The following is a 20,953-nucleotide window of genomic DNA, read 5'->3' as shown; positions in this document are numbered from 1 at the left end:
TGAAGTGGAACTCTCCTTCAGGACCTAGTGGATATCGGTGCCAGTCTAAATCAATTATTTGATGCATGCATTGAAGTAAGTGAATAACACTGACACGTTGTTCAGTACAGAAATTCTTCCTCCTTTTTTCCTTATTACAGCATTTCACAGAGGTTTATATCGACGTCAGAATTAACATAAATTACCACCCACATTATTGATTATTAGTGACGTTTCTGTGTTTAACCCCTTAAGGACAAAGACTATTTTCACCATTTAAGGACCAGAGCGTTAAAGGGGTATTCCAGGAAAAAACTTTTTTATATATATATCAACTGGCTCCAGAAAGTTAAACAGATTTGTAAATTACTTCTATAAAAATCTTAATCCTTTCAGTACTTATGAGCTTCTGAAGTTAAGGTTGTTCTTTTCTGTCTAAATCCTCTCTGATGACACCTCTCTCGGGAAACGCCCAGTTTAGAAGAGGTTTGCTATGGGGATTTGCTTCTAAACTGGGCGGTTCCCGAGAGAGGTGTCATCAGAGAGGATTTAGACAGAAAAGAACAACCTTAACTTCAGAAGCTCATAAGTACTGAAAGGATTAAGATTTTTTAATAGAAGTAATTTACAAATCTGTTCAACGTTCTGGAGCCAGTTCATATATAAAAAAAAAAAAGTTTTTTACTGGAATACCCCTTTAATTACTCTGGGATGGTTTTACTTTTCATTCTGATTCAGAGATTGACATCTTGACATATTCTACTTTATGTCAGTGGTAAATTTTCATTGATACTTGTATCATTTCTTGGTGATTTTTTGTGATTAAAAATTTGAAAATTTTGCATTTATTTAACTTTGAAGCTTTCTGCTTATAAGGAAAATGGACATAAATAAATTATATAGTCACATATACAATATATATACTTTGTTTGCATCATAAAGTTGACATGTTTTTACTTTTGCAATTATACATATAATGGTATTATCTACATTATATAAAGTTTTTCCTAATGCCTGGTACATTTTAATACCCTCCTTTGTACATTGAAGGTGGGAGTCGGCTTTCCAAGCTTCTTTGCCTCCATACTCCTTTCTCAGATAACCTCTTCCACCTCTTAAATATGCATAAGTCTTTACTCTCACATCCTAATAATGGGAGAGACTGTTACCACTTGATATTTTAGCAGAGAGCAGGCACTTCTCCCTCCTCTTCACCCCCCCCCCCCCCCCCCCATTCTAATGACGTGAAACCTATGACCGCTCGACTGCTCTGCTATTCTAGTAGAGCATGGGTGCTGCTCTCTTGCTACACCCAACTTGCGGATAGAGATTTGCGCCTGTGCTTTGCTAGAGTAGCAGAGTGGTCGCTTAGACATATGCTTTCACATTATTAGGATGTGGAGTGTAGACTTGTACATATCTGAGGAAGTAGGCAGAGAGGCTTGGAAAGCCATTTCGTACGTACTTTGCAGGACGGTACTAGCATATTAGCAATGGGGGCCACAACATTGACATGGGACCACCAATTGGGGTAAGTGATACATGATTTTAATCCGGTTCACCCACACTATAAACCTATGTATTGAGTTTAGTGCGGATAGGGTATAAGTGTTCAATGGCTGCAGTGCTCCTTTAAGCACAACTTGTTAATTGTTCTTTGACTTTAAGGGTCTATTCACACGTACAGTATCACATCAAATCTGTGCATACTACTGTACATGTGAATAGCCAATTAGGATGTTAGTGGGTTCAGAGGTTTAGCAGCAATTTTACATATTATAAATTAATCAGAATTTTAAGGGACCAGTTTAGTTCTGAAGTGGATTTGAGGGGCTTATATGTTAGAAACTCAATAAATCAACCTATTTAAAAAAAAAAAAAAAAAAAAAAAAAAATATATATATATATATATATATATATATATATATATATATATATATATATATATATATAAATAAATGTATTCAGAATAACATTTAGAAAGTCTATTAACCCTTAAGGTGTTTCACTGAAATGAAGCATATTAATTACATTATCTGTGACAAAGCAGTTGTTGACAGAGGAATGCATTTCACTATTTATTTCTGTAGTTCTGTCGTTTTTAGAAATATCTAATACAGGGCACTTGTGTCCTACTTGATTTAAAATGGGCCATAGACATAAAGGAGCATCTAGCAGATTTTGGGGCATTCGCTATTTAGGATATTTTACAGACCTCATATGAACCTGAAGGGGCCTTGAAGTACCAAAGCATTTATGGAAGGCAAGTTGGCATATTTATTCGTACGTTTTGGGGTACATGCGACACACGTTTGACGTTTTTTCTGGTACCATTTTAGGGTGTATATAATACCTGATAACTTTGTGTGTCCCATAGCTGATTCATAGAGAAGACTTAAGTTCGCATGAGTGGTGGGAAGTAGAATCTGAAAGTCCTAGAAGCAGATCTGGAGCTGTTCTGGAGTTTAACTCCAAACTTTTCAAGTTCAGGCTTGGAACCATTAGTTTGTCTTGTGCCACTCACTGTCCTTAACCCCTTAAGGACCAATGAAAATAAACCTGTACGCCTCTGAAAGACCAGGCCTGTTTTTTCAAATCGGGGATGTCTGTCTTTATTAGAGAATAACTCTGGTAACGTTTTGCCAATCATGATAATTCTGACATAGTTTTTTTGTCACAAGTTGTCCTTCATGTACATAGTAAAAGTAAGCCGATATCATTTGTAGTTTTTTTTTACAATGCAAAAAATCATGACATTTTTACAAAAAATTAAGATTTTTTGCTATTTTAACACTAATTGGTTGCATATATTTATACTTGCTGACCAAATAGTTTATGAAACTTATACTTTCAGATGTCTACTTTATTTTGACGTCATTTTTTAGTTTTTAATTAACATTTTAAATTAGTTAGAACACTAACAATTTAACTTGAAATTTTGAAAATTTTGAAAATTTGAAAAGTACATCTTTTTTTATGTGCTATGCAAGGTTTGCAGAAATTAAAAGGAAGTAGAACATAGGAACACACCCCCAAATGACCCCATTTTAAAAACTAGACCCCTCAAGGTATTCGCTAGGGGGTACAGTGAGTATTTTAACACCATAGTTTTTTGGCAGGAATTATTACAAAGTCAGTGTTAAAAATTCGAAAATTGCAATTTTTCACAAATGCATCATTTGGGGGGCATATTTTTTGTACATTACTTCTGATATTGAAAGAAATGCACCCTATATTTTATTTAGCTGCTTGTCCCATGTTCGGAAATACCCCCGCTTTGGCCATATATGGTTCCTTGGCCGCGTGGTAGGACTCAGGAGGAGAGGAGCGCCATTTGGCTTTCAGGGCAGAACCGTACCCCCACCCCCACAAGTGACCCCATTTATATACCGCACCCCTACAAGTTATTGGCTGGTCGGCTGGCAGTATAACGCGTCTGTCTGTGACAGTTAAGGCTCCTGATGGATATATCTGCCATGTTGTGGGAATAAGCACCCGCTCATGGCGAATATATCCATTACTGCTGCGGCTGGGTAGCTGAGTGTGTCCGCTCATGACTGCTGGCGGAAAATCCGCCGCTATGAGTGGACGCACAAAGCTACCCAGTCGCAGCAGCGAGCTCATTACCGTGACTGCTGCATAATGTGTAGGATCACGTGGCGGACATCCGCAGCATATTACATGCTGCGGATGTCCGCCAATGCGATCCTACACATTATGCTTTTTTTTTAATTAGATTAATTTAATAAATGTATTTTTAATATATATATATATATTTTTTTTTTTACACTTTTATTACATTTTTATTTATTTTTACACTTTTATTTTATTTATTTATTTTTACACTTTTTAATGCTTTGGAATACTTAGTATTCCAAAGCATTGCAGTTATATGCTGCCTGCCAGTTTTCACTAGCAGGCAGCATATTTCACTAGCAGGCAATACCCAGGGCAGACCTGGGGGTCTTTGTAGGACCCCCGGCTGCTCAGGTATGCAGCAGCACCCCGCGATGCTCTGTCAGAACTCCTTACAGCGCGCGGTCACTTCTGACTGCGGCTGTAAGGGTTAAACTGCCGGGAGTGCGGCAGGCCCCGGCCAGCCGCGTATTACACGCAGCACCCCGCGATCGCGATGCGGGGTGCTGCAGGAGTGACAGAGGGAGCTCCCTCCCTCTGTCATAACACTTACAGCCCGCGGTCACTTCCGACCGCGGCTGTAAGGGTTAAAACTGCCGGACCGAAGTTTACTTCGGTCCTGGCAGTGCAGCAGGGTCCCGGCTGTGTGTTACAGCCGAGTCCCTGCCGCGATCTCGCGGGTGCACTGGGCAGCACCCACGAGAATAATGGACGAGTATAGACGTCCAGGTGCGGGAACGCCCGCCAACCTGGACGTCTATACTCGCCCATGGTCGTTATCGGGTTAAAGAGGATGTGTGGTCAGTATTGGCTATACATTTTTTGTAGCCTCTGTTGTCTAGATTCAGGGAGTATGGCGCTGAAATGGAGTCCCTGTCCATTTGTATAGCAGCAAAATATAAACATCATAGGAACACCCAGAATGCTTAGGCTATAAAATTATTTAAAAATACCTGATTTGATTTTACTGGCCACAGGTTCTTTTTAAAGGCTAAGTCTCACACATAAAAATGTATCTCCTATCCGAAGGATAGAGGATAAGTTTTAGATCATCGGGGGTCTGAGCGCTGGGGTCCCCTGCGATCTCCTGCTGTAGCACAAGAGCACGTCACGACCCCTGCCCAAATCGGAGGCCGCCACGCCCCCTCTATTAAGCTCTATGGGAGAGCAGAAGGTTGCTGAACGGCTCTCCCATAGAACTATATGGAGGGGACGTGGTGGCCTCCACTTCAGGCAGGGGTCATGACACGTTCCTGTGCTACAGCACAGAGGCTCGGTACAGGAGATCACGGGGGGGCCTCCAGCGCTCAGACGCCCCACGATTTAAAACTTATACGTTTTTATGCATGAGACTGATCATTTAAATAGAACCTGTGGCCTGTCAAATTAAATCAGGTATTTTTAAATAATTTTATAGCCTACAGCACAGGGGCTCAATACAGGAGATCGCAGAGGGCCCCAACGCTTTGACCCCCCCCCCCCCAATCTAAAACTTATCCCCTATCCTTTGGAAAAAAATAAATAAATAAAATAATGACCGTTAATTCACCCACACCAACCCAATATACTGTGTTAGGGTGTGTTCACACGTACAGTATCCTGCGCTGATGTGATGTGCAGGATTTGATGCACAGAATTTTCTGCTGCAGAATTCAATGTAGACTAAGTGACTGAGTGCAACTTCTAATCTGCAGTTACAAATCCTGCACATCAGAACTGCGCAGGACCCTGTATGTGTAAACATACCCTTATAGTGCATGTGAATAGTTTTAAAAAGAGGGGTTACTTACCTAAGTAACTACTCGGTGTAGTGGTTGCGGATTAATGGCCATTTATTTATCCCTTGGTATTCTGCTGCTGTGTGCAGTGGAGGCAGGGAACCAGCTTGCAGTGCTCCCCTGTCTTCTCAGTATTAACTGCCTGCCCCTTTGATGAATATGCAGATGTGTTCACTCTCACGTCATGTGAAAGTCTGCCGGCGGGCACTCGCCACTGCCTCGCGGGTGCAGCAAGGCAGAGGCGCCTGCGCTCTTTTCAGAGATCAGAGCACTTATTCCCAGCAGGCTCTCATGTCCTAGTGATGTTAGAGTGAACACATTTGCATAGTCATCATGAGGGCGGGACAGCAGTGAATATTGAGGAGGCAGGAAAGCTCAGCAAGTGGACTCCCTGTCTGTTGCGCTCAACAGCGCAATACCAAGGAATGCCATTAATCTGCAACTACTACATCGATCAATGTAAGTAACCCCTCATTTTAAAGCTGCTCACCTGCACTATAACACAGTATATTGTGTTTAGCGCTGGTGAACAGCAGTTCCATGAAGGAAATTTTTTTTCCTTATCCAAAGGTTATGGGAGAAGTGTCTGATTGCAGCGAGTTGGACCGCTGAGACCCTCCACGATCTCCTGTTCGGCACTCCTGAGGTCTTTTGCTTACAGAGTTCTCCAAAATGACAAGACGGCACTCCAGCGATCCAATACAAAAAGTGATTGATTTTATTTACCAAAGTGTGAACTGCGGCGTTTCAACCTGCTCAATGAGGTCTTTTTCAAACATGCTTGAAAAAGACCTCATTGAGCAGGTTGAAACGTCACAGTTCACACTTGGGTGAATAAAATCACTTTTTGTATTGGATCGCTGGAGTGACGTCTTGTCATTCTTGAGAACTTTAATCATTGGGACGTGGTCAAGTCTGACGGAAAACTGAGCACCCGCCTGGATCCTGGGATCTTAATCCCACACAGTGCCACTTTAACTCTGCAATTATGTTATATAAATATATATGTATAAAAATATGTGCGAGGAGAGCCAGGGGGCCATACAGGAGCATTTTCCTTCCTTGGGTCCTCAGTGATTAGAAGCTGCTTCATTGAAAACATTTAATAAGGTCAACAGCCAGTCCTAATGTGAACTTTTCTTTCACTGGAAATGTAACATACTGTATTTGCCAGTTTTTAAACACCCTCTTATTTATTCATTTTAATAGCTTCAGTAGAACTAAAATGTAAAATATGTCATGTGAAAAGACTAAGGCACCCATTCAGTCATGGCTTGGTAACACTTACCCTATGACAAATATATTAGCTTTCAATATTTTCCTGTATAAGGTGTAAAATTCTGTCTAAGAAAAAACATCAGGTCATCACACACATTGCATGTTTTCATGTGTTTTCTTGATGGACCTGACAAGCCAATCCATGATACCTCTGGCCTTACAGAGAACCTTAGCGGGGAAAACACTTCGGTGGAAAACAATTTTTATTTTCAAATCATCTGGCTTCAGAAAGGTAATCTGATTTGTAAATCACTTCTATTCAAAATTCTTAATCTTCCAGTACTTATCAGCTTCTGTATGCTGAAGAGGAAGTTGTGTAGTTCTTTTCTGTCTGACCACAGTGCTCTCTGCTCCTACTCTGGACAGTTGCTGACATGGACAGAGGTGTCAGCAAATCCCCATCGCAAACCTCTCCTGCTTTGGACAGCTCCTAATATGGACGGAGGTGTCGGCGAGAGCACTGTGGTCAGACAGAAAAGAACTATACAACTTCCTCTGTAGTATACAGAAGCTAATAAGTACTGGACAGATTAAAACATTTTAAATAGATGTCATTTACAAATATGTTTAACTTTTTGGCATCAGTTAGTTAAAGGGGTACTCTGGTAGAAAACAATTTTTTTTTAAGGTTAAACCTTATGAATTTATGGGGTAGAGATGATATCCTTAGCAGCACTCTGTATGTAGTTAAACATAGAGGTAAAGTAAGGCAGTGCTTGGTGGGATGGGGCAGTGGAGTCTTTAGAGAGCTGCCAAGAGAGACCTAATAGGGAATGTAATCCTGTACTCAGTCACACAGGACAGACTGCTTCCAGTTAAATGTAAAGTCATGTAATTTTCTCATGGTGTTCACATGACCCAGCTACAATAATATTTATGAATTCAGTTGAGTTTGGATCAAACAGATGACTTGGCAATAATACTGATGTTAAAGGAGATCTGCAGCCATAGACACTTATCCCCTATGACAGCAACACTTGGACCCCTGCGATCTCCTGTACGGAGCCCCAGCTCCATGTGACACTGCATCAATTTTTGACATGTATGATCAACATGACAAAAGTGTTTTTTTTTTTTATTTTTTTTTTTAAAGAAAACGGACAGATGATTAACTAAACTCAATACATAGGTTAATAGTGTGGGTGAACCTGATTAAAATGATGTATCAATTACCTCAATAGATTGTCCTGTGTCAATGTTGTGGCCCCCATTGCTAATATGCTAGTGTCATCCTTTGTGCAATGAAAGTAGGAAACTGCTTTCCGAACCTCTGTCTACTTCCTCAGGTATGTTCATATCTACACTTTACATCCTAATGATGTGAATGCATATGCCTAGGTGACCGCCCAGCTATTCTAGCAAAGTGCAGATGCATATCCCTCGTAGCACCCATGCTATGCTAGAATATCAGAGCGGTTATGTGGTCATAGGTTTCACTTCATTAGAATGTGGGGGTGAAGAGGAGGGAAAAGTACCTGCGCTCTGCTAGAATATTTAGTGAGAACAGTCTCTATCATCAGCATGTGAGAGTAATGCTTATAAGACTTATGCTTAAAGGGGTACTCTGCCCCTAGACATCTTATGAGATGTCTGACCGCAGGGGTCCTGCCGCTGGAGACCCCCATGATCCCCCCTGCAGCAGCCCGGAGCTAAGCTTTCTACAAGTCTGATGACAGGCGGTGCAGGGGACGGGGCATCTTGACGTCACGGCCCCACCCCTTTGTAATGCCCCGCCCCCTCAATACAAGTCTATGGGAGGGGCGTGACACCCCTTCCATAGACTTGCATTAAGGGGGCGGAAGTGATGTCACGAGGGGGCGGGGCCGTGACATCATGATGCCTTGTCCCCTGCACCGCCTGTCATCAGCCTCTGAGTAAACTTAGCTCCGGGCTGCTGCAGGGGGAATTGCGGGGGACCCCAGCAGTGGGCCCCCTGCCATCAGACATCTTATCCCCTATCCTTTGGATAGGGGATAAGATGTCTAGGTGTGGAGTACCCCTTTTAAGCATAAGACTTAAAGAGGTGAAAGGGGTTATCTGAGAAAGGAGTATGGAGGCATAGCTTGGAAAGTCAGCTCCTGCCTTCACTGTGCAAAGGACGGTATTAAAGTGTGCCAGTCATTAGCAAAAACGTTTAATATAATGTAGATAATGCCATTATATGTATATTTGTAATATACATTGGTTAAAAATGCAGCTATTGCCTGTGTGTCTCTATGAGGAGTCCAAATACAGGAAGTGAGGGCAGGACAAGCAGAAGTCTGTGCTGACTCCTGGCTTTTCAATCAGCCTTCTGTGTGAGTCTGGTCATGTCAGTATGACCAGTATACAGGGCCCTGCCTGTCCTCAACGCACAGGGCCCTGCCTGTCCTCAGCGCACAGGGCCCTGCCTGTCCTCCCACACTTCCTGTATTTTGTAGGATAGGGGACAAATGTGTAATAATAACACTGCAGTACTCCTTTCAATATTACAGATTTGCAAATCTGATCATCTTTATTTCAGGTGTTTGATGTTTAACCCTACTGAAATAGATAAATAGATCAACATTTAGCTGTTGTGCAAATCTTACAAAGCAGACACTAAACCTGCTGAATGAAATGTTCACTTCAGTTTTGCAGCTAGTGCAGCATGGTCTGAATATGGTATAGGAACTATGCTAACTTCTATTTCTTCTCTATTGATTGCAGCAACAGAAGAACCTTGAAGGTTATGTGGGCTTTGCCAATCTGCCAAACCAAGTATACAGAAAATCTGTCAAGAGGGGGTTTGAGTTCACACTTATGGTTGTAGGTGAGAGAAAATTTCTAATTTTATTCCTGTTTAGTTTCCTAGTATTCTTTCGGCATTTTGAAATGTTTTCTTTGCATTTTCTTAAAGGGAGTCGTACAGTTTTCCTGGTCAACATTACTTTTTCAATTTCAAATTGGCTCTTTGGTGCACTGGTTTCATAACTGTATCTCTAGAAGCACCACTATGCTTGCTTCGACATCTTCCCATCTCCTACCTAACATTTTTCTAGATCAGGTGTGGCTAAAGGAGGTGATGGAAGGGGAGTGGGTGGGCATTGTGGTGCTCATAAATATAAAGTCATACCCCTAGTGCACTAAAGAGCTCATTGCATTTTTGAAAAAGAACAGTTTTCTCAGACCATGACACAGCACATCAAGACACTAAAAGGTAGCATTCAACTAAAATCCTCTATTTAACAATACCTGCGGTTTAATTTTATTGGTAGACTTCCTCTACGGCATTTGATTTATTTTTAGTAGTAATTGTGTTTATGTTGTATATCTATCTGATGTGTACAGACTACTTAAAGTGTACCTGTCGTCAACAAAAACTTTTTATATAATGTAAATACAATTATATGTATATTTGTAATATACATTGGTTAAAAAATTTGTATATTTATGGGGGTAAAAGTGCTGTCCCTGCAGCTATTGCCTGTGAGGAGTCCAAATACAGGAAGTGAAGGCAGGACAAGCAGGGCTCTGTGCAGGATCCTGGCTTGTCAATCCTCCTCCTCATGTGTGAGCCCATAGCATGTCACAGAACTTTACTGCACAGAGCCCTGCTTTTTCTTACTGCAGAGCCCTGCTTTTCCCCCCTCACTTCCTGTGTTTGGACTCCTCATAGAGATACACAAGCAATAGCTCCAGGGACAAAAATATACATATTTTTTAACCAATGTATATTACAAATATACACATAATGGTATTATCTACATTATATAGAACGTTTTTGTTGATGGCAGGTACACTTTAAGGGTAGTTTTGGTAGTGTAAATTATTTATTATTATTAAATTTTATCTGCAATATGTATAAGAATTGGAAAATACATAACTTTATGCATATTCCTTATGCATTCTTTAGTCTGTTAGGCTTGATTAGGACATTCTAAAGATCAAGTTGTCCTTCAAAAGCTGTAAATAAGATGTCCAATAAGAAGTCAAGTAGTACATGAATGAAAGGGCTACCTCCATTGAGTGCTATGTGAGAGAGCCCTGCATTGGGATTGGGACCCAATTCGAAATGTGCAGGCGCTGATGTTTCTGCTGCTGGCAGTTAGGCGCTATGCCTATGGGTCTCGTAAGTCCTACATACTCCCGCACCTCCATCTAAAGTTATGTTTAGCCCTTCGCTGAGCTCACCCGGTGGAGTCTTGCTCTCCTGATGTCTCCTCCCTCTGTTGATTGGTGGTACGCTTTGTAGTGTAGTACATCATGTACGACATAGAACGGCCACCAGTTTGTGAAGCCTGCCCTGATGGAACTGTCCCACGAGTTGTCACCTCATCAGCCCCAGTATTGCCCACTGTATAACCCATCTTGCTCCTTCTGAAGTATAAATGTATATGGCTTCACACAGTGTGCATGTGACCCAATGCTCTGCACTTACCCCTATGTTTATAGCAGTGTACAGATGTATAGAGAGTGGGCGGGATTGGACAAACATTTTGGGGAGCTGGTGAGAGTTGGCAGTAATTGTCAGAAATGTATCAGAAGGGAAATGGGGGGGGGGGGGTAGAGAAACAGCACAGGGCTCTGCTTTGAGACTCCCACCCACTTTAACAGTAGTTCACATACAATGCTACAAACTACTTTAGATGCAATTAATTTTTGTAGAAATTCACATGTTTCAATTCTTAATAACAGCAACCAATATTATGAGTCCCATAGAGTACAAGTCTCTTCAAACTGTAGTTGTGTGCTGGTGTTTCCAGAGACAAGTTGCTCACTTCTTTTCTCTCGGCCTCTATATGAAGCGATCAATCATGGTCTGCGCAGCATTAGGATACTTATTTTTTTTTCTCTGTTCATGATGTAGGTTTCAAGTACCAGAGAAGTATGACCTACATTTACGTCATGCGTTCTCTAGGAGTTAAAGGGTTATTCTGGTACTTTACAAAAATGTCATATATACTTTGGAGGCCTCAGAAGAATAGAATTAAGAAAACAAAAAACCTACAGCAGTTCCTGTTTGGCTCCTTCTTTCTTCTCCCAAAAGGAGAGCTCTGTGCAGGACCTGCCTGCTCAGCCAATCACTGGTTGGGGCGATACACTGCTACTGCCAGGTCCTGTGCTAAGCTCTCACCTATGAAGCAGGAAGAAAACAGAAGCATTGGGGAGACCGAAAGGAACCAAACAGGAGCTGTATAAATTTGTACTGTTGTAGCTTGTTTGTATTTTTATACTTTGCAGTTACTAGGATCCTGAATCCTTCTGCCACATCTGGTGAAAATGTTCAGATTTTGAGATTTTCCAGATTCTGATTTCAAATGATTATAGTTGAGCTTATCCCCTCTGGGACCAAGGGCGTACCTGTATGCCCTCATCCCGCACCCCTTCTATGACGTGGGGTCACGGGCTGAGCCCGCGTCATAGTTAAGTGGTCCCAGTGGCTATCAATAGCCGGGACCCTGGGCTAATACCGTACATCACCGATCACGGTGATGACCGGTATTAACCTCTTAGATGCAGGGATCAAAGTTAATTGCAGCATCTAAAATCGAAAATAATGTATCACGACAGCTCAGCGATGTCCCGATCAGCTTAGAGGATTGTTGCTAGGATGCTCCAGCCCTGCTCAGCAAGCTGGAGCAATCGAGCACTGATAACACTGATCAATGCTATGGCATAGCATTGAACAATGTATGCAATCAGAAGATTGCATGTAATAGTCCCCTAAAAAATTTTTTTTAAAAATGTTGCGTAATTTTGGTCACTTTGTATACCCTAAAATTTTTTATAAAAAGTGATCAAGAAGTCCCATCAAAACAAAATGGTACAGATAAGAACTTCAGATCACGGTGCAAAAAATGAGCTCTCACATATTCTTGTATGCGGAAAATTCAAGTTTATAGGGGTAAGAGGACAATTTTTAAACATACTAATTTTGGTGCATGTAGTTATAATTATTTTTTTTTTTTTGAAGTAGTAAAATAAAATAACCTATACAAATTAGGTATCCTTGTGACCGTATGGACCTACAGAATGTCTTTTTTTTTTTTTTTTTTTTTACCGAAAAGTGCACTGCGTAGAATTGGAAGCCCCCCAAAAGTTACAAAATGGCGTGGTTTTTTAATTTATTTTTTCAATTTTGCCCCACAAATAATTTTTTTCTGGTTTTGCCGTAGATTTTGTAGTGAAATGGTTTATGGCATTACAATATAAAATTGGTGGTGCCAAAAACATGCCCTCATATGGGTCTTGAGGGGAAAATTGAAAGTGCAATGATTTTAAGAAGGTGAGGATGAAAAACAAATGTGAAAAATGAAAAAAAAAAAAAAACTTGGTCCTGAAGGGGTTAATAACAATACAATTAACCATTAAAATGTGTCTGGTTAGACTGCTAACACTGTACCCTTCTTCCAAAGAACATCCTTGCAATACTGAGCCACATCACTCTCTCTGATACTTTTATATGGGAAGCAAGTATCCTCACCACCCATTTGTATATACATGTGATCATCTATATAAATGAGAAAAATTGGCCAATTTGGAAACCTGCTCAAATCTTTTCTTTAGAATATGGGGTACTTTGTATACACACTGAATCCAAAAAGCATCAAACTCCCGAAAAACCTTTCATCCCCTCCCAACAACTTGTCCCTCTCCCCACATCCCCTTGTCTTCCATCCAACCAGCTTCTCTTCTTTTCTGGTTTTCATTGTTGGTTTACTCACAAAGTTATAACTATGATGTTATTATATCTGTATTTGAAGATCAGAGCAGTTGTTAGGATATATGTGATGAAATATTCCCCAGGTGTCACTTATTCCTAGTTTTTCAATTAAAATAAATGCAGTAAAGCAAAACTATAAGTAAAGCATGATCAACCAAGAAGAGGTTAAAACCAATTTGTTTCTTGGCATACAGTACTTCTCTCCCCATCCCCCAAGTTCCTTTTGGTTTGGTCTGGGAAGCTTCCTGTGTGTTTTTACCCCCCACCCCAAGCAACCAGAGTTTAGTGCCAAGGAACTAAACAGGACTTTTATATTTTCAATGGACTGCAGTGCTGGAATCCTCAATTCTTATATATTCATGAGAAAAATCCTCAATTCATGAAGAACTGGCCAATACCTGCTTGGGTTATTTAATCTTTTTGCAGCAATCTGTAGCCTATTTACACTAAATTTGTCCAACGCAGTAAGATTTTGGCCTATTTCTTAATGCCACATGACAAATCTTATTCTTTATGGGTTAATCATATTCTTTACATTTTACTCTTATTTCTGATTTGCCAGTCTGGGTGTCAGAATTAGTAAATAAATGCTTTGATACTATGTAGTATGGCATGAGCTGTATCTTAGAATCAGTTTGTTGTTCCAACACCTCAACATTTTATTTTTATTCATGATTAAAGCATTTCTTAAGGTAAAAGACAGGATTTTTAGCAGTTTTGACTACTTATATAGGTTTAATTTTGTCGTACTTCTGGGAAAAATCATAACTACATGCAGGAAAATTTATACGTTTAAAAATGTCCTCTTCTGACCCCTATAACTTTTTTATTTTCCTACATACAGGGTGGCATGTGGAATGTTTTGCACCGTGATCTGAAGTTTTTATCGGTACCATTTTTGTTTTGGTCGGACTTTTCGATCACTTTTTATTCATTTTTTAATGGTATAAAAAGTTACCAAAAATACGCTTTTTTGGACTTTGGAATTTTTTTTTTACATGTACGCCATTGACCGTGCGGTTTAATTAATGATATATTTTTATAGTTTGGAGATTTATGCACGCGGCGATACCACATATGTTTATTTTTATTTACACTGTTTTATTTTTTTAATGGGAAAAGGGTGACTCAAACTTTTATTAGGGAAGGGGTTAAATGATCTTTCTGAACACTTTTTTTTTAGCTTTTTTTTTTGCAATGTTATAGCTCCCATAGGGGCCTATAACATTACATACACAGATCACTGGCATGTATTAACACGCCTGTGATCAGTGTTATCGGCGCTTGACTGCTTCTGCCGGGATCTCAGACACTGAGCAGTCATTCGCCGATCGAACACCGAGGAGGCAGGTGGGGTCCCTCCCGGTGTCCTGTAAGCTGTTTGGCACGCCGCGATTTCACCACGGCAGTCCCGAACAGCCCGACTGAGCAGCCGGAATAGTTTCACTTTCACTTCAGACGCGGCGGTCAGCTTTGATCGCCGCATCTGAAGGGTTAATACAGGACATCACCGCGATCGGTGATGTCCTGTATTAGCCGCGGGTCCCGGACGTTGATGGCGGCAGGGACCGCCGCGATATAACGCGGGGTCACATCGCGGGAGCCATCGCAGGACGTAAATATACGTCCTTCGTCGTTAAGGAGTTAAAGGGTACCAGTCACTTTAAAAAAAAAAAAATTTGGTTTCTGCAATGAGACCCCCGATCAGGCAGGAGAACGAGAAGGGATAAGTGCACTTTACTGTATGGTTCTCAGAAATCTTTGTCTTACTTTAAAAGGCAGCAAAACAAAGATTGGTGCCACACTCATCCCCGTCTGTTCTTATGATCAGTGGGAGCTCGGCAGTGACACCCCGACAAATCAGAACTTTTAACATTTCAAAAGTTTTTATTTTTGTAAGTGAAAGGTACACTTTAACCCTTTCCCGCAAATGGACGTGTATACACGTCCAATACATTTTCTATCACCATGTCCGTTGGCATGGTGATAGAAACGTCATCTCAGCTGTCCTGGACAGCTGACCGATGACACTATGCAGCAGGGGACCAATCAGACTGGTCCCCTAGCTGCAGATCATTGTCATTAGTCAGTCAGTTAGTGACTGACTAATGACAAGGACTTGCGGGGTTCCGGGCTGATCGGGTCTCTGATGACCCGATCGCCCGGAAAATTACGATGATCGGAGCAGTCAGAGACCGCTCCGATCATCCTGCCACCTCGCTCCTAAACCCCTGCCATTCGTTGTTAGGAGTAGTGACCAATGGCAGGAGGGGGGCGGGAGGTTAAAGGTGAAATCCCCGCTCTGCCCTGCCCCTGGATGTCGGGGCAGAGCGGGGGGAAGATGGCGGGGGGTCCCGGGACCAGCGATCATGTCCCGGGGCCAGCGATCGCAGCGGGACCCGCGGCAGTACCGGACAGACAGCGCGGGACCGGCGGAGGCAGCGGCGGACGGAGCTGTGAAGTGATCTTCACTGCTGCGTTCCAGGAGTTGCCAAACTACAACTCCCAGCAAGCCCAGACAGCCAAAGGCTGTCTGGGCATGCTGGGAGTTGTAGTTTTGCAACATCTGGAGGCCCACAGTTTGGAGACCACTGTGCAGTGGTGTCCAAACTGTGCTCTTACAGATGTTGCAAAACTACAACTCCCAGCATGCCCAGACAGCCCAGGCATGCTGGGAGTTGTAGTTCTGTAACTTCAGATTTTGCAGCACTACAACTCCCAGCATGCCTGGACAGTCTGGGCATGCTTGGAGTTGAAGCTTTGCAACATTTTGAGGGCTACAGTTTGGACACCACTGCACAGCGGTCACCAAACTGTGACCCTCCAGATGTTGCAAAACGAACTCCCAACATGTCTTTCGGCGGTCTGGGCATGTTGGGAGTTGTAGTTTTGCAACAGCTGGAGGCACCCTTTTTGGGAAACACTGAGTTAAGTAACAAACTCAATGTTTTGCAACCAGTGTGCCTCCAGCTGTTACATAACTACAACCCCCAGCATGCACGGACAGCCAGGCATGCTGGGAGTGTTAGTAGCATGCCTCCAGCTGCTGCATAACTACAAGTCCCAGCATGCCCTCAGTTGTCACTGCATGCTGAGAGTTGTAGTTTTTGCAACGGCTGTAGTTTTTGCAAAAATCTAATTTTTCCACTGTTCCAAAGATCTGTCAAAGGCCAGTGGGGTGTAAATGCTCACTGCACCCCTTATAACATTCCTTGAAGGGTGTAGTTTCCGAAATAGGGTCACATGTGTGTGTGTGGGGGGGGGGGGGGGGGGGGGTCCACTGTTCTGGCACCACAGGGGGCTTTGTAAAGCACATGACCCCCAACCTTCATTCCAAACAAATTCTCTCTCCAAAATCCCAATGGCGCTCCTTCTCTTCTGAGCGTTGTAGTTTGCCCACAGAGCACTTTACATCCACATATGGGGTATTTCCATACACAGAAGAAACGGGCTTACAAATTTTTGGGGGGCATTGTCTTCTATTACCTCTTGTAAATATGGTAAGTTTGGGAAATAAACTGCATTTCAGTGAAAAAATTTTTTTTTCATTTACACATCCGACTTTTACGAAAAGTCGTCAAACACCTGTGGGGTGTTAAGGCTCACTGGACCCCTTGTTATGTTCCTTGAGGGGTGTAGTTTCCAAAATAGTATGCCATGTGTTGCCATTTCAGAAAAATTCACTCTCCAAAATCTCAGTCGCTCCTTCCCTTCTGAGCCCTCTACTGCGCCCGCCGAACACTTGACATACACATATGAGGTATTTCCTTACTCGAAAGAAATTGGGTTACACATTTTGGGGGGATTTCTCTACTTTTACCCCTTATAAAGATTCAAAAACTGGGTCTACATGAACATGCGAGTGAGAAAATGCAGATTTTGAATTTTCTCCTTCACTTTGCTGCTATTCCTGTGAAATACCTAAAGGGTTAACACACTTACTGATTGTCATTTTGAATACGTTGAGGGGAGCAGTTTTTATAATGGGGTCATTTATGGGGTATTTCTAATATGAAGCCCTTCAAATCCACCACAAAACTGAACTGGTCCCTGAAAAATTCAGATTTAGAAAATTTTGTGAAAATTTGAAAATTGCTGCTACAATTTGAAGCCCTCTGGTGTCTTCCAAAAGTAAAAACATGTCAACTTTATGAGGGAAACATTAAGTACACATATTGTATATGTGAATCAAAGTATCATTTATTTGGAATGCCTATTTTCCTTACAAGCAGAGAGCTTCAAAGTTTGAAAATTGCAAAATTTTCAAATTTTTCATGAAATTTTGGAATTTTTCACCAAGAAAGAATGCAAGTATCGACGAAATTTTACCGCTATGTTAAAGTAGAATATGTCACGAAAAAACTATCTTGGAATCAAATTCATGAGTAAAAGCATCCCAGAGTTATTAATGCTTAAAGTGACAGTGGTTAGATGTGCAAAAAACACTCTGGTTCTTAAGGTAAAAATGGGCTTGGTCCTTAAGGGGTTAAATATGCCTATTAGACCCATGCCTAAGGTGTTAGACGGCCAGATCAGGGATATTTTAAATCCTGGCTCAGGTCTTATCTAAATGGCAAATTGTTATAACACCTTGACAGCAGCAGCGACATTTATCTAATGATGTCATTAAGGTATTAAAATAGTGTCAACAAAGTGAATTACCTCTAAATTGTTATTGTTCATATTTATGTAAAGGCTGTCTAAATCTTTGAAAAAGGACCACAAGGCCATCTTTTTGGTAATGGCAGCATATTGTTACATTATAGAGATATGCTAGTAAATTATAAAGATCCACAGAGAAATACAAAAAAATTTGCAAAAATGTAGATGCTTGCTAAATGACAATACAGTAACCAACACCCCTCATAACTGTAAAAACATGTACAAAAAGTTAACAATTTATTTATGGTGAACAATGTAGGCAGAAAAATACAGCTTCTCCTGTAAGAAACCTCACACAACTACAGAATAAGTGTAAAATTATGACTGTTGGAATGTAGCCACGAATGCTTTATTTCTATATTACCAAAAACATACATATAAATCAAAATAGGCTTCCATATAACTTTCTTCTTTCTAAACCTATTTGTTTTGTTCAGACTAATAATCCTTTTTGTTCTCCTTGCCTTTCAGTTGTTATGACTGGCATTTTCAGGGTTTGCTGTATGTGCCACACCTAGTTAGAAATGAAAACCATCCTTAATTTTGTGCCAAGAAAATAAGCTTCCCTTGGAAAGACTTCCCATTTTAATCCCTACTGAAACTGAAACCATTTGTTGGAGAAACTGTTGGGAAAAGACATGTGGTTAACATTAAGTTGAGATCCTTCTTAGTCTACAACTAATTTCACAGAGAGATTATTCATATGCACGTTGGTGTCCTTTTTGTGTGCTTATTTTACAACGCACTGCACTCCAAAAGAGGTTCTATACATTCCATAAATATTAAGTCTGAGTTCACATAAGTCCGGCCCAGTGAACCGCCTAAACTCTCTGCAACTGAAGCCACCACTGATGACATAAGTAAGTTAGTTGTTTAGGATCCGGCATTCGTTAATTGTGCATATCCATAGGATAGGGAATAAGTGTCTGGTCGCAGGGGATTTAACCACTGGGATCCCCATGATCTAATGAATGGGCTCCGGTTCTCTGAGCAGAGTGTGTGCTGGGGACGGAACGCGCTCCATTCATTTCTAAGGGAGCACAGGAGATGTCAGTGTGCAGCACCCCACCTCTGCTCCCATAGAAATGAATTTAGCATGTGCTGTTCCCAGCTTGTGCTCTGCTCAGAGAGCCAGTGCCCATTTTTTTCTCTGTACTGGTTTTGATAAATTTCCCCCAATGGAACCCTTTTATTCCTTTCCTTTTTAATTCTACTGTCCATCCCCTCCCTGTGTCCTGCTTTCAGCAGTAATCTGTTGCTACGAGCTGACATGGAGGGAACTGAAAGTCACGCATGCATATGTGCAGTGGACTCCAGATATCACGGCCGCTCACAGCCTAAAGCTGCACATCGCATGCAACTCGCATCACCCTCTGTCTGTTCGTAGTGGCGGATTGCTGCTGTGAGCAGGACACAGGAAAAACAGCTGGAGGCAAACTCTATGGACTGGCAGTAGCGCATACACTGCGTCAAATGCGCAGCGGATGCACTACGTGTGACCCTACCCTTAAATGGGCACGCTCATTAAAACTAATTTTTGCTATTGCACGTTTTATGGTAAGGAAAAAAATCTTTCTAATATACTTTGTTTAAAAAATAATAAAATTAAGTTTTGTTTTGTGTTTAAAAAAGCTGCCACTAGGTGTCTCCCTACTGTCCAGAGCACATTCTCCTACCCCCCCCCCCCCCCCCATCTCATGTACAGACTTTGGACTCCTGCTGGCCTGGCAGAAGTCCAAACACAGGAAGTGCAGCCAGCAGAAAATCCTGTGCATCAGATGATGTCACGCCTGCTGAGGAACACCCCTTCCCAGTCTGTGAACCTGAGGCTGAGCAGAAAATACAGAGCAATATCAACTAATAAAAATAAACACGGGGGGGGGGGGGGGGTTCGGGGGTTGTTTTATCATGATGGGAGCAGTGAACTGGGAGGATAAAAAAAATGTAAGAGGTACTATTTAAGCTGTGTAACATTTAGAATCTATAAATGCGATGATGCTTCTTTCAGCTTAAACAAGGAGCTTCTTTACCGATCTTGCTGTGTTGAAGACTTGCATTCTTTGTCAGAATTTTCAAATTTCTCTACACTGCAGGAGTATTCTGAAGCGGAAGGAAGGGAAAGGCATTTACAGAGCAAAGGAATGTGCAACAAATGTTAACTCTTTGGGTGTGAAAGATTTAGAATTGTAACTTTTTAACAAATGTAATCATTGACTGATTGGACAGGGATATAACCCAGGCTCTATAGGGACTTAATAAATGACTACTTGCTGTGAAGCTTAGGTTTCCTGTTGCCATCAATAGCTGCCTTGTCTTACCAGACACTGTAGGCTGTTTGATGGGACAGTCAGGCCACAATGTAATATTTTTTCTCCCTTTTAATTGCCTTCTTGAATTTTTTAAAGTTTTTTAAATATTTCCGAACATGACATCTAAACAAGTAGGCCAATATACAGACTTGTAGTAGTATACCAAGCGGTTGTAGAATACCATACAATGCTTTGCAGGGAGCCTGCTCACAAAATAAAAGTAAATTTGTCAAGCACCATATGTAGATGAGGGTGAAGGTATACACTGGGCGAGTACTTTGCTTAGTGTCCAGAATTTTCATGTGTAACAGCTCTTCTTGCCTTGAAACACTAGGGTAACTCCTCCTGCCTCACCCGCAACCTTTTTATTGCACTTGTCTAATGCTGCTGTGAACTGTCCATGCACTTGGAAAATGCTTTATGGCTAGGTTTCCACACAGGGGTTTTTTTCTGGCCCTTTTTTTTTTTTTTTTTAAAACTGCTACTGCAGTTTTTGAACCAAAGTCAAGTCTATCCAGTAAGAAGAAGTATTAGTCATTCCTTTTTCTTATTCTTATTTTTTTTTTACTTTGGCTCAAAAACTGATGTAGCAGTTTTCCAAAACACGGCAGAAAAAAAAGCTGTTT

At 41.4% G+C, this 20,953-nt stretch overlaps 1 protein-coding gene across 4 annotated transcripts in view; it reads left to right on the top strand.

Annotated features, from left to right (window-relative positions):
• The window catches only part of SEPTIN7 (septin 7), a 107,276-nt gene that overhangs the window by 16,861 nt on the left and 69,462 nt on the right, over window positions 1-20,953 (top strand). For all 4 annotated transcript variants that reach the window (XM_056520486.1, XM_056520487.1, XM_056520485.1 and 1 more), the window contains exon 2: window positions 9,360-9,462. In XM_056520486.1, coding sequence (XP_056376461.1) covers window positions 9,360-9,462 — 103 coding nt within the window. The remainder of the gene's footprint in view (window positions 1-9,359; window positions 9,463-20,953) is intronic.

This window comes from Hyla sarda, chromosome 5, assembly GCF_029499605.1.
Source record: "Hyla sarda isolate aHylSar1 chromosome 5, aHylSar1.hap1, whole genome shotgun sequence".
In the NCBI taxonomy this organism is placed as follows: domain Eukaryota; kingdom Metazoa; phylum Chordata; class Amphibia; order Anura; family Hylidae; genus Hyla; species Hyla sarda.
The sequence above is the reverse complement of the archived record's forward strand: the minus strand, read 5'-3'. Positions and strand labels throughout refer to the sequence as shown.